The sequence below is a fragment of the Choloepus didactylus genome, chromosome 13, assembly GCF_015220235.1.
Source record: "Choloepus didactylus isolate mChoDid1 chromosome 13, mChoDid1.pri, whole genome shotgun sequence".
In the NCBI taxonomy this organism is placed as follows: Eukaryota; Metazoa; Chordata; class Mammalia; order Pilosa; family Megalonychidae; genus Choloepus; species Choloepus didactylus.
The window spans coordinates 87,272,715-87,287,366 of NC_051319.1; the positions used below are offsets into that span (position 1 = coordinate 87,272,715).

General features: G+C 41.3%; 1 protein-coding gene across 6 annotated transcripts in view; it reads left to right on the forward strand.

Moving 5' to 3' along the window:
- The window catches only part of ARHGAP26 (Rho GTPase activating protein 26), a 456,250-nt gene that overhangs the window by 424,886 nt on the left and 16,712 nt on the right, over nt 1-14,652 (forward strand). For 2 of the 6 annotated variants that reach the window (XM_037801456.1, XM_037801453.1), the window contains exons 21-22: nt 9,898-9,948; nt 10,951-11,061. The exons of 1 other annotated variant lie outside the window; for it this stretch is intronic. In XM_037801456.1, the coding sequence (XP_037657384.1) occupies nt 9,898-9,948; nt 10,951-11,061 (162 nt within the window). Of the gene's footprint in view, nt 1-9,897; nt 9,949-10,950; nt 11,814-14,652 lie in introns of all 6 variants that reach the window. 3 more of the 6 variants (XR_005211383.1, XM_037801459.1, XM_037801454.1) reach the window with 3 other exon arrangements.

Below are 14,652 nucleotides of genomic sequence, written 5' to 3' on the forward strand. Positions count from 1 at the left end.
TCTTCTCCCCCCGGAAACAAAATGACTGGGACCCCCTTTCTTTTGTACTTGCTGGGCATAATCATCCTAGGCCAGCACACAAGTGGCTGTATATAGACCTGACATGGCAAAAAGAGTGAAAACTGTTCTGTTATGCGACATCAAATAATTCTTATTCAGAAGTGACCTGCTTCCCTGGTTGCTAGCAGTCTTATCCTTGGCTTCTGGTAGATCCAAGTTTCCTTTCCCCTGTTTTCTTTGATCCTGTAGAGGTTTGGGGGGGGGGGGGGTGTTTTGTTTTGTTTTGTTTTGTTTTGTTTAAGGATGCAACCTGTGGCTATTGTCACATCTGTAGCTATTTATTAAGCATTCACCATACGTAAGTGATACAAGATGAGTAGGGTAACTACAGTGCAAGGTAGGAACAAAATCGGAAGTGAAATGTGAGGTGCTCTTGAGGGCTCAGAAGAGAAAGATCTAATTCATTGTGATATCGAAGCACCTCAGGAGAGGTGGCATTTGAAGTGGGCTTTGAATGATGGATGTGCAGTGGTTAGAGGCAAGGGAAGAGACATTCCACCAATAAGAACATGGAGATGGAAAAACTTAAGGCATGCTCGTGGCACAAGTAGACTAACTTAACAAGAACGGGGGTCAGCAAACTACAGACAGGCCGAATCTAGCCACCTGCCTGTTTTTGTGTGGCTGGCAAGATAAGAATGGTTTTTATATTGTTAAATCATCACATTTTAAATGTTTATATGAGCATCTACATAATTTCCTCAATTTTATCTCTTGGCCTGCAAAATCTGAAATATTTACTTTATGGCCCTTTCAGAAAAAGCTTGCTGGCCTGGAGAGCACTGGGGACATGAAGATAAGGAATAAATAATAAGGGGAACCTTGGGCCGTCTTGTAGAAGACCTTCAAATGACTGAAACTTACTAGCTTAAAGAAAAAAAAAAATGGAAGTTATAAGCTTACAATTTGAGGAAGTTTCAGAGTGGACCTAACCTTGATCACATTTGGAGCCAGGAGCCCAAATTATTATTTTACTTGGCTCTTCTTGCCACTTTTTTTTAAAACTTCATTTGCAGACAGATATTTTCCGTGTAATGGTAGAAAAAGACCTCTGGTGACCCTAAGCTTTAGTGTCTTAGAACCAGGAAGAAGAGCCTACACAGATTAGACCTCAAGGATGAGCTGTGAGGTTCCATGTCCATACTGAACCAGTGGCTACGGCTGGGGGAAGGCTTTCCCCCATTGCCAGCCTGGAGCGCATGCCTTCCCCTGCGGTGAAAATGGTGGTTCTCTGTGACCCCACATGGATCCCAAATGAACCAAAGAACTTCCCCAAATGAACTGAAGAAGGGAAGTGGGGAAAACGGATGGGGAGTAATAAACTGTAACGATGTATTCTGTTATACCAGGGGAAGGAGTTTATTCTACATTCGGTAAGTAAGGAAGGAGTTCATGAGCAGAAACATATTATTCATTCAACAATTCAACACATACTTATTAAGCTGCATGTTTAGGAGGTTTGTGTGGTTACCACATACCATAGGATGGACTGGAATCATAGAAGGCAGAGAAACCAGACTAGAGAGTCTTGCAGTGGTCTAAATGAGAAGGCCTGGGTCTTTATCCTAGGAGCAATGGGGAAGCATTCAAGTGTTTTAAGCAGAGAAATGCCATGATCAAATTGGCACTTTGAAATGATTGCCAAAAATGGTTCTGTTAAGCATCTGTGTTGAAAGTCTTGTCACACTGTGAATTTGCTTAGTAACTCATAGATTGTCCAGGGTATATTCAGATCTACCTCAGATTTGGAAAAAAAAAGAATACAGATTCTAATTTTGAGAGATCAGAATTAGTGGTGTTTTGTTGGGTCTGTTTTCATTGACTTCTCAATGGGTATTTGGTTTGGGAGTACAAGAACTGGAGGAGAATATAAAAAATTATTTCCCTTCCATTTGTTTTTACTCACAGATGTTAAAACTCTTTTTTTCCAGTGGAAAGGGTGAGTTTGCTGGAAAATCATTTAAGGTTTTTTTCCAGTCAAGTCAATAAGCTCCTCAGGATTAAATGAAGAAGGGTGAAAGTCACCTCATAACACTGCATTCCTCATGGCAGCCTGAGGCGGCCACGGGAAGGTGAGCGTGAGTGTGGGAGGATGCAGGCTTCGTGCTCAGACACACTCAAGGAGCGGGCCAGGCGTGGAAGACATAACTGGACTAGAGGCGAACTTTCAGTTGGTAGAAATCAGATTGAAACAAATTTCCTACATGTTCAGACCATTGAATAAACACCAGAATCACAGCAAAGTCAGCTGTTCACTTGGGGGAAAGGAGTCAGAAGCTGTTGGCCCTTTTGTCAGTTTCTCTCTCCTTATCGCTCTACCTCGTACGAGGTACCCAGACCAAGGCTTGAACAGTTGCAGGAGTTGAACTTAACTGTCCTGGACATTGTCCTTAGCAGAAGTGCTTTTTCTATTGCTGAGAAGTCTCAACACAGTGGGATATTTTAGACTTCTTGTTCAAGGAATCTCCTCTCCCCAGGGTTACTGCTGAGCTGAAGTATCCTGGGCCACCACTGCTAATTTTAGATACTCCTTTGTTTTCAGCAGTGGACATTTAGATTCTTTTTAAATCCCTTTCCCCTCTTTCCTCTCTCTAGTCCAAACAGGAAATAATCCCTGAAAGTAGAGCATATAGAAAAGTTTGCCAGATGGCCAGTGATTTTCAGCCAGCAGAATGAACATGTTATCCAACTAACTCAGAATGCTGCATCAGAGACTTCTCCTTTGACTGTTGTTTTACTGGCAAAAAAAAAAAATAAAATAAAATAGTCTCCAGGAGAGCCAACATAATTTCTGTCAGGAGGGCAGGATAGAAAAATTAGTTTCTGCCTGAGGACAGTGCTCAAATAATATTTGTTGATTGTATCTGACTGAAAAAGCAGAGAAACAGTACAGGCTGGGAGCTGCTGCCTGTATAATGCAACTCAAAGAAGTGATTGATAGCACAAAGACTGAACTATCATTTTGCCCCTTTTATACATCCCTCTTCTAGAGAGAAAAAGTAGCAATTTGTACAACTGGGGAGATTTTTTTCCCCAGTTTTTTGTTATAAATATAGCATATATTCATTTCAGAAAATAGGGAAAATATAGAAAAGCACAATAAAAATTACCTTTGATTCATCACCTAGAGAACACTATTAGTATGTTGATGTATTTACTGTCTGTAAGTATGTTGTAGGAAAGGTTTGTGTATTTTTTTTATTACACAGAAAAGTACATAAAATGTGAATGTACGCCTTAAACAATTATTCAGCAAACCCCCCAGTAACCACCACCCAGGTTAAGAAGTTCCGCCCTGCCAGGACCTAGAAGTACCTCCATCTCCCACTTTCTCCTTCCCCATCACAGACCTTCCCCTCCCCAGAAAGGAAACCACTAATCTAAGTTTTACAGTAATTAATTCCTTGCTTTTATTTATATTTTGCCTCCTAAATATGTACCCCTAAACACAATATTTTTGTTGGTTAGTTTTCTAACTGTATATAAATGGAACCATGTAGTATTTTATTATTTGGAGTCTGGCTTCTTTTGCTTAGTGGTTTTAAAAGACATCCATGTTTTTGCATATAGCTGTAGATCATTCATTTACTTGAAGTGTACTATTATATTAATATACTGAAATTTATCCATTCTACCTTTGCTGAATATTTGGGTTGCTATTACAGATAATTTGCTGTGCACATCCTTGTTCAAGTCTTCTGATGCACATGTATACACCTCGCCCTAGGGTATATGTCTGGGAATGGAATTGCTCGGCCATAGGTAATGCATATTAAATGTCTTCCAAAGTGAGTGTAGCAATTTGCACCATTCTGCCCAGCAAAGTATGAGTGTTTCAGATGTTCTGGGGCTACAGTAGGTTCAACAGGGAAGAACACTACACTCAATAAGTATTGTGCACCATGAGCCTGCCTGCACGTCTTAGGGTTGCTACCCCTGTTATAGACAACATGGTCTAACACTGATGTTTCATAAATGGAGACAACTAAAGGCTGATCACTAACAGCTGATTACTAGCGTCAGTCCACAGGGAAGGGTTTGTCTTGAGCTCTGTTGCATTATTTTCAACATATAGTTTTTCAGTGATGTTCATGGGGTAATCAGTAGCTTGATGATCAGATTTATATTTGACAAAGATCCAGAAAGGATAGCTAGTATATCAAATGATAGAGTTAGACCAAAAAGTTTTCAACAGGCTGGAAGATGGAATAAAATATCAAGAGGAAGTTTCATTGAGAGAAGGTGGAACATTCTCCACTTGGCATCTCAAAAATAAAATACAAAGTGATTTGGTGTGCAGGTAACGATATGGAAAGCATATATGGAAAAGACATGAAGACCAGTGTAAGTTAGCACTGTTACTAGGGGCCGTATAAACACAAGTGCAGTGACCAGAACAGGGGAGGTGCTGGTTTCCTTTAGTCTGCCCCAAGACTGTGATCTGGACTCCTTCTCAAGTGCTCTGACCACTACAGAAAATAATTGAAATTGCAACTCTTTGACCTAAAGAAGACCAAAAGGAAGGGGGGAAGAGTAGACCTGAGCACTGTCTGGAAATATTTAAAGGGCTCACGTGTAAAAAGAGTATTGAGCTTGTTTTGTGTGGCTTCAGAGAACAAAACGGCAGATTTGGGTTCATCTTTTTTTAAAAGCTTTCTGTAAGTTAATGCTTTTTGAAAATAGAACGTATTGCCTTAAGATGTAGTGCATTTCCCTGTTCAAACTCTAACCGAATTTAATTACTGAGACAAGACATGAGAAGAGTGTTCAAAGGTTAGAGAGGCATTTTGGCCTGTCCAACCTTTCTGTTCCTTTCTACCATGATGGTTTTTCTATGCGATGGGCAATTGAACTGGGGCTATTGTCCAGGCACCTTCATTTGCAATCCCAAGTTTTTCCCTCTACCTCATACTTCTTTTTGATTCTACATAAGAAGATGCACGTTTTTGGCTTGGGGAACCTTAAGGATGAAAGATGCCCTATTCAGAGGTTTGAATTTTATTTAAATTATGGAATTCCTCACCATTCCTACCCCATTCCATCTGAGCTTAAAAATTATTTGAAACTTATACTTAAGAATTTTTTTTTGAAGCTAGAAAATTGAACCACCGCACTGTAGATTATTCAAACTATTTTAAAAGCAGACTCTTTAAAACTATTGTAAGACCAATTCCTAATCATTTAGACCTTAAGGTGATTTCACCAGTTTAGTCTCATTGAAATAAGAATCAGAACTCTGTCATTATCTGGGGAAAAAAAAAAAAAAAACCGCATACTGAGTTGTATTAGGTAAGGGAAAAGAATCTTGTAAATACATACGCACACTGGTAAGAGTCGGGAAAGAATATAGGGCAATGAAACAGAGGCATGTGGATTTTTGACTCTCATAAAGTTGTGAAACACGTACTGAAGATTCAGGAGGTTGGGACATATATAGGAATTCTGTGCTGTAAAAGCTTGAGAAAACAAATGTAAGGAACGTGTTTTCAAGCTCGTCAACAAATAAAAAATGTTTGTTGTGTCTTTTGCTCTGATTCACTGCTATTCAAGTTACCAATGTTCCTTTTCACCCTGTGTTCCTTTTTTTGTGATATTTTCAGTCAAATCATTAAAAGATATTTTCTAAGGAAGAAGAATTCACATTTGGGATTAGGATAGACAGGAAGTTGTGAGTTTTCATGGAATTTTCTCTCCTCACTGATTAGAGGGGAAGAGGAGAAAAATAAAAGCATTCCCCTTGGTTTTAATATCACAGCCCGCATCAGGAAGGGAGGATGCATGACGGGAAACATGGGCTGCAGATCCCAGGCCTCTGGCTGGCGGATAGGTGAAAATGCCAATTTTGTGATTTCTCTACAGTATGATGCTGGCACAAGACTTTTTGGCCCCTCCTTGAATAGTTCATTCCTCCTACTGAGACCAAGCTTTGAGACTAGGTGTCTAAAGCCCCTAGGTTGTGGTTGTCCTGCTCTCTGTCCATCTGCCTATCTCCTTCTCTACACTACCTACTTGGTAGAATGCCCTTTGGAAAAGTAATAGTACTTCCAAATGGAAACAGAACTCAGGAAGCGAATTGTATGCATTTTTACATCATTGGAAATGCGTGAAAAGAGAGAAGAATCCGAGGTAACCTTTGTGAACTGAAAAAAAAAAAGTCAGTCTAATTTATTTTTTATAATAAAGCTCATTGCTATAGAAGAGCCATGGTGAGAGAGAATGGGCAACCCCCATATTGGTGGGAATGCAACTTGGTAGAACCTTTCTGAATTGCTGTTTGGCAGGATGTATCAAAACCCTTAAAAAGTTGCCTAGCCTTTGACCCACTAATTTGACTTCCAGGAATTTATGCTAAGGAAACAACCAGAGACACGGGCAAAGATTGTCTGCAAGGATGTGAGTTGTAGGACTATTTGTACTAGCCAAAGAGGGGTGATAAATCTGAAATGTATACAGTAAGAGAATGGTGACATAAATCAGGGTTATACCATACAATAGAATACCCTGTAGCCATTTTAAAAATATGATATCAAGGGCTATTTAATGACATTGGAAAATGCCTTCTAATATTAAGTGAAAAAATGGCTGTTAACTATAAATGTAGTGTTATCCCGTTTAGTTAAGTCATACGACTATGAATTTGATATTATCTAAAGAAAGAGTGAGGAGGAATATGCCAAGATATTAACTATGATTATCAATAGTATAAATTATATGTGATTGTGTTGCTTTTCTTCCTGCTTTTCGGTATTTTCCAATTTTTCTACAAGGTCACCTGTAGTTTTATAAGAAAAAAAGATTAAGTTTCTTCTTAATGGTCAGCTTATTCTCCCAGTAAGGAACCTCTTCTCTTGTAGCAGCTCAAATTTTTACTCCTGTGATGTGGCGACCAGAGAGGGTGGGCCACATGTACAATCAGATTGGGAGCCTGCCTGGGCAGCCCTGTCTACACGGCTGACGTGCCCTGGCCCATGCACCAGACGTTCCATCATTCAAGTGAGTCACCACAAAAGGGTGTCAAGCTGATGATATTGCTACATACTGTACTTGAACTATCAGCCACAGCCCAGCATGCTGCCAAGCCTTTTAGCCTTATCTTCCTAAACCGTTATTCTTTCACTGTCAGTGAATGTCAGAGGGACTGACAGGACTGTCTGACTCCTTTTGAGGACAATGCAGGCCGGCAAACTTAAGCTGAGGCAAGCCTTCCAGCTGAATGCCAAACCAGCTAGCAAATGTTCCTTCCATGCTGAAGTTTAAGCCGTTGTCATTGTTGGCCCTTGATGTGGATGTGGCTGGCTGGACCCCAGGGGTATTTAGGGTGAAAGATGTGCTGGGAGGTTTAGCTCTGATACTCCAAGGTTGTAGAGAGGACTTTGGGGGTCATCCACTGAAGTTGTAGGTATGAAATTATTTTTTTCCTATCGTAGCCTCAATAATTTGTTATTGTTGGCCTCAATTAGTGGGAAAAGAGATTAAGAATTTGATATTGGAGGTTTCCAAGCCAAAAGTGAAATTGAACATGTTTTGTTTTGGATATTTGCAGGGGGGGGGTGGTGGCAATAAGTTTTTTGTTGGTTGTTTTTCATTTTTGAGAAACCTATAGTCAGCTACTTCTGTAAAATTTAAAATCATCCGAAGAGTCTTGGTCCATTACTATCATCCCTGTGTATCTTATATCCCACCTATATATTCTTGGAGTTGCATCGAAACAGAAATACAGTGTACTCTCCATTTCCTGGAGAGCATGTATATGTTGACAAGCATTCTTCTTTTAATTATGGTATATAAAAATTGTGAATAGTATTGTTGATAGCAAAAGTTTTATTGACAGGACTCTGAAACACAAATACACCAAAAGTCATAATCGCATTAGTAGTTTAAAAGCAATCATAGAGGTACCATGGAGTACACATTTTACTGCTTTACTAACTAAAACAAAGTAGTAATGAATTTCTAATTGTGGTCATTTTATAGCAAATAAATATTATTGCTGTGACTAAAATACAGACAAATCAAATTCTGTTATTTGTTAAAAACTGCAGTGATAACTGTGGCAGTTGACATAGGGATTCAAGAGTAAGTTCTTATAATGGTTATGAATGCCCTGCAGTCCAGCCACACCCCCAGATAATTTCAGTCATGAACTACAGTCATGGCCAAGAACCACTTAGATATCCAAGGATGTGAAAAAAAACTTTCAGAACCCACATTGTGTTCATAGAATATGTTGCCAACCATGCCGTTAGCCCAAGGCATAATTCTTGGTACAGATGGGATAGGAAGTGGAGGTGTTTCCTACTTCTAAAAGCCATTTAACAAAAAAACGAAAAGCTCAAAAAGAAAAAAAGTCTTAGGGACTTTTTAATTGTGCTGTGGTAACCAGTGACCAGGGGAACGCATTAGTGCAGGCCTCCGCGCCCGGATGCTCTTTTGAACCTCCAAATTGTCCCTGGTCAGAACTTGGGTTCCTGGGCTGGGCTACAGTTTGGAAGTTGTTGCCAGGCCTTGCTACCAGGTCATTATCTAGTTAGTCGGAGTTGTGGTGAGAGGACCCAGAATGGGAGGCCTCTCTTAACATTGGCAACTATGGAAGAAACTGAGAACGACACAGTAGAAATGAGGCAACACTTCTCCTGGGACTTGCAGCAGAGTCAAGAGGAGCAATAGTAAACTAATAATAGAGTAACTTATCCCTCAGCTGATGAATCCTACTGTCTTATATTACAGTTTTGTTTGTTTTTTTCTTTATCTGTCCTATCCTGTCAAATAAGTTGTATGTGCTTCAAGTCAGGGACATCTTGGCTAATGCTATGTTGTATTCCACCTGTTGTCTTGATTATACTAAGTGTCAACACTAGTCTTTGCTGGATTAATTGGAAAAAATGAATCACACTCTTTGAATTTAATTTAATTTCTACTTTTATATGCCTTCTATCTGCTATAGAGAAGATTGGAGGCAGTATTGGGGATTTTGTTTAAATTTACAATGTGTTGAGTCTTACTGAGTCTGTCTGTTACTCTCTTCCCATTTTCACTTGTAAATGTGGTAGGCATCTAAGAACTCATAAATCAGTGGTTAAAAAGCTTCCTGTGCTATGGCTGGGTCTATAAAGAAGCTTGACACAACCTAGAAGAATAGAGCAAGTCCTGCTACCCCTGGGGCAGTTCAGTGTGGCTGTAAGAGCCCTGGGCTCAGAGCCAGAGGATTGGGGTTTGAACCTCAGATCTGTCATTTACAGGCTGGATATCCCCAGGCAAGTCTCAGCTTAGCCCAAGTTTCCCTAACTGTGAAAGGGGAATTATAATAGTGCCTATTTCGTGGGCTGGGTTAAATGAAATTCATTAATTTACTCATTCAACAAAAATGTATCAGATACCTACAAATTACAGTTACTATTTTTAGGCATTGGAGATACAGCGGTAAACAAAATGGACAAAAATGCAGGCCCTCAAGCAGATTATATCCTAGAACTATGATGCATATACTTGCCTCAAGTAAATGGTGAATTGAATTACTGTGAGGATAGCTGATGAACTCACATGACAGGCTCTTACTCTGTATTTCCATAGGTAGTTATGGCCATTATTAGGTTTTATGTCTGAATTGTATAAGCCTAGGAAGTCCCATTAAGTAGGACATGTATGTGTTCTTGCTAAATCTTCCTCTATTTAGAAAATCTGTTATGCTTGAATTGGATTTCTGTCGTATTCCACCTGTTGTCTTGATTATACTAAGTGTCAATACTAGTCTTTGCTGGATTAATTGGGGGAAAAAATGAATCATACTCTTTGAATTTAATTTAATTTCTACTTTTATATGCCTTCTATCTGCTATAGAGAGAAGATTGGAGGCAGTGCTCAGCCCAAACAGTCTAGCAGTCAACTGAGGTTAGGAGCTGTAAGCTGTGTTGAGGGTGGATGGTTTCTATGTTTTCTCAGTCATTGGTGTTAGCGGTGTCTGCCTCAATGTGATTTTCCAGAATTGCTAAGGTGGTTGTCTATTTGTGTGATTTATGGAAATAAGTTAAAGGGCCAGCACAACCAATTAAAATCCACAAACCATATTCTAGTGAGTAATTTCAACCTTTTTTCCTCTCCAAACTTTTGATCAGCTACCTCAAAGAATAAGATGGACAGATTTAAGGTTTCAGCTTCTCATTTTCTTCTTTGCCATCCCTCAGGGTTTTTGCCTTGAGCATCAAAATGACCAAAATCTTTGAAAGGAGAAGGGGCGGGTGTGGAAAGCAGCCCTCAGAGGGACTGCACCCTGCCTGTGCTGGTCTGCCATTCCCTGAGGGGTCTGTGTCCATCCTGTCCTCCATTTAATATCATTTTTCTAGTGCTGTGCTTCTCTGGGTCTCCAATGACACACAGCCCATTTAGTTAAAAATGTAAACAGGAAATTGTTTTCTGGCTGAATGGTCTGTGTGGCCCAGAAAAATGATCATTTTTGCTGAGACACGACTTTTAAAACACTTGTACAACAGTGGAAGCTGAAGACTCATGAGCAGCCGGCCCTTCCCCAGAATGGAGGCTGGTGATACGGTATGCATGTAGGAACTAATGTACGTGGTGTCAGGGCGTCTTTCACTGATGGCCAAATGCACAGTTGACATGATTGAAGCAGCTCCAATCACCTAGAAAGCAGTGAGTTGTTCTGCAGGGCAAAGAGACATGTTTATGCTCCAAGGAATTAAAGAAGGGATGTTAGTTGGAAGACACGGAGGTTTGGTCTGGAGAAATGTGACTTGGCACTGACAACACGTCCCTGGTCTCAGTGCTTCTCTAGTCTGCTCCAGCTCCCTGCCATTTGGCTTCCTGCAGACCTCTTGTGCTCCCACCGTGGTTTCCCTGTGTGCTGACAAGTTTTCTGGTTGTTATGTCTTGCAGCCCCCCGAATCCAAGCCCAACTTCACCCCTCTCGCCATCATGGCCCATGTTCTCGGCGCCATCCAGCCCTATGCCCACCTCATCCACGTCCAGCGACTCATCCCCTGTCAGGTCTGTTGCAGGGTTTGTTTGGTTTTCTGTTGCTGCTGTTCTCTCATTTGCTTGGTCCTCTCTTCATGCAGTGTTCAGCTTCCTCGTCAACTTTGTTCCCTGCCATCCAACCCTGAACTTGCTTTTTGACAGGCCAGAAGAAGAGGTTCGCGAAGACTCCAGGTAAAGTCATGGATGTCAACCAATCCGTTCCCATTTATCCAAAGCCAGTCAGGGACAACGGGGGGCCAGCTTGTGCTCTCCTGTGGTCCCACCATCTGCAACCGAAGCCAGGAGGAACCATTCGCATGAGCCAGCGTGGCATTTTTCAGGCCCTCCTTCACCCTTACTCAAGTTTCTGAATTAATCCGTGGTATATGGAGTTTGGGGAAAGAGCACCTCCTGAATAAGGCTTCTGTTTGGTCACTCTGAATCCCTGGGCTCTCTCTGCACATTGGTATAAGATAATATCAGAGGGAACAGTGTTGACACACGTGCTGGCCTCTTCTTCCCTCCCTTTTATCCGGCAGCATCAGACATGTACTTGTGGAGCTGGGCTACTAGCTGTGAGCACTGACACATAGTTTCTTAGACCAGAGCCACTGGAAGAGTGACAAATGTAACAGAGAATAAAGGATCAAGATCTGAAACGGTTCATCTTTAAACTGTCTGTGGCTCATGCCTCCCTGCCCTCTGCCTACTCCCAGGAATCATCAGTGCTCCAGCCTGCCTCTGTCTCTGCGTGTGTGAACCCTTAGCTCGCATCAGAACAGGTATCACCTCTTTCTGAGGATGAGCAGCTTGATCTGGTTCCTCTCCCCAAGCACCGTGCTGTAATTTTCCCTGCTTTTGTGATTTCCAGGCTTAAGTGCCACAGTTCTCTGCACTTGAGCTCTTTGGAGAAAAGAAGCTGTTTAAATCTAGGAAAGGAACTAACAAAGAGCCTGCAGAACTGCTCTGCTGTGTAGGTCCCAAGCATGTGTGTCTCTTGAACGCAACCAAAGTGCAGAGCCTAATTATAACTATCATACGTATTTTGAGCCCTAGCACTATTTTCTCTTCCATCTTTTGCCCACTACTGATTTTTTTTCCCCCCTAAGGGGTGGGGCCAGCAGAAAGGCTTAAATAATTTATAAAACTGAATCTCACCTTTAAAAAAAGAAAACCCTGTGCCCTTTTTATATACAGATACGTATATTTATTCCCCTCAAGGCATTTTCACATCTGACATGTCATTCTCATGAGAGGAGAAATGGCCTGAAGCCTCTTTTAGGGGAGGAAAACTGAGATAGTTGCTGCTGTCACACAACTAAATGAGAGCAAATCCAGAATGCAGGATTTCCTGCCTCAGCCCAGCACTCTGTCCTCTAAACATAAGGGTAACCCTGATGTTAAGTATCTGTGCAACTCCCAGCCCCAGAGCCTGGCCTGCTCGTCTAGGTTCCAAACAAATTTTTATGTAATTTTTTCCTGGGAGATAGGAAAGATAGCTTTTCAGTATAATCTTTTTTTTTTTCCCTCACCTTGGGAATAAGGTAAAAATTCAGCTCATTTTTTCCTGATATTAACGTTATTTCCTAATTGTTTATCAGGCATATCCTGGGCTTTCTAGGACACCAGGACATGGGATGGATTGTTCTGGTTACATCACTGATTGTTCCACGAAGACCTGAACCCAGAGTAACTACAGTGGCCAGAGAAAGTCATCTCCCAAAATGCCTCCCTCGCTCAAAGGAGGGACTTGGGCATTAGGAGAATGTGCCTCCTTCATTTTCATGTAAAGGGAGTAAAATCTTCAAAACCTTGGCCTCCTAGACAGAATAGATTAGGAGACTTGGGGCAGCTAAAAAACTAAAATGTACTCTCTGTTTTGAGGGTATTCACTCTCTTATGTTGCTGAGGTTTGGGGCCCCATTGCTTGTCGGGTATCTCCACCTCTGCACTCCCTCCCATCTTCCTAAATATTTCCAGGTCAGCAGGAAAGATTAGCAATAAAATCTGCTCACCTGGTGGGGTTTAGGATCATGGTTATTCAGTACTGCCCTCTTTAGCCACTGTTAGAATAGCATTGTTTGGATGCTGCTACTCCAGAACCCTATAGGAAGCTGCCATTTTGAAATAGCAAAGCAGAATGGGGCTTGGAATTGGCTGTCATTTAGCTAAGTGTGTGCGCTAAGAGAGGACAGATAGGGACACTGCAGGGGAGCTAGCCCATCAGAGGAACAGAGAGGGCCAGAAGCCCCTAACTGCTATTGCAGTACACAGCCAAGAGGCGGGGGCATACAACTGTCATTCAGGTCAAGTCAGGACTCCCCGCCCTCTCCACCCCACCCCCGACACTTCCAAAACGTGAAGCTTCCTAGTTACTTCCATGGGCAGAGCTTTTAATAATAAATACCTAATTAGACCTAGATAGTACTCCCATGAAGTTCTATACAATGTCTGTTCTGGAAGTGGCTTCCTCTCCCCTCTATGTACCACTTTAGTATTATTATTCAAGCTCAAGAACGAAGATGCGTTTTACAGCTCAGCAGAGAAAGAGAACTGGGAGAGCATACCCTTCACATTTCCCTTTCTTCACCTACAATTCCAGGAAAGTTCCCAGCTCCAAACTCAAAATCTGCACTTGCACAGAAGCCAGTGGAAATTGTACCTAAATGATCAAGTCCTTGCAACTTACCAGTGTAGCTAGCCCTACCTCCTTATTTTGCCTTACAATAGAGAAGTGGCTTGTCATTTTGCAAGGCTTGCAAGGGCATTTGAGGGAAACTCCTCTGAGTGCTTTCCTGGCCTCATGCCATGCTCAGAGGCAGAAATTAAAAAGGAACCAGCAGAAGGATCCAAACTTGTTCATGTCCTTGAAGGCCCAGCTGAGGTTTGAAGGGCACAGCTGAAACCACCCCAAGCTCCCTGTGCCCCATGTTGAAGTGCAGTGAAGACAATAGGGGAGTTGCAGGGCCAAAGAACCAAAGATGCTTAGTGGGAATTTTTTTTTTTTCTAATCAGAGCCGAAACCTACAAATACAGTGTCTCTGCCAGCAGGATCTGTCTGTTTTGGTAGGAACCCTACCTAAAGCAAACTGTTCAAGGCGATTGAAAGCGGTTTATGGCATGAGACACAGGACTTGTTGAGCTGGAAAACTTTTAAAAAGATAAGATTTTCCCGTGGGTAGGGTTCCCAGATCTATCAAATAAAAATACAGGATGCCCAACTAAATTTGAATTGTTGACAAACAACAAATATTCTTATAAGAATGTTCCATGTACTATTTGGAACATACTTATACTAAAAAAAAATTCATTGTGTATCTGAAATTCAAATTTAATTAGCCATCTTACATTTTATCTGGCAGCCCTATTCCAGGAGAACAGGAATGGGCCCTTTTAAAAACATCCCTTCTGTCATCCCTCCCATTTCTGTGCACATCCTGAGGGGGGAGGTCTTGGGGGAAAAGACCCTCTCATAGACTGTCATTCACTTATTAACTTGAGAGAAAAGTAAGGTCCCCATGTTTTTGTTTTTTAATGTAATATTTTATTTCACTTCATTATCCAATTCCAAAAGTCTAATATTAGTGGAAAAGTATTCCTTTTAAAAGATAATTTCAGGCA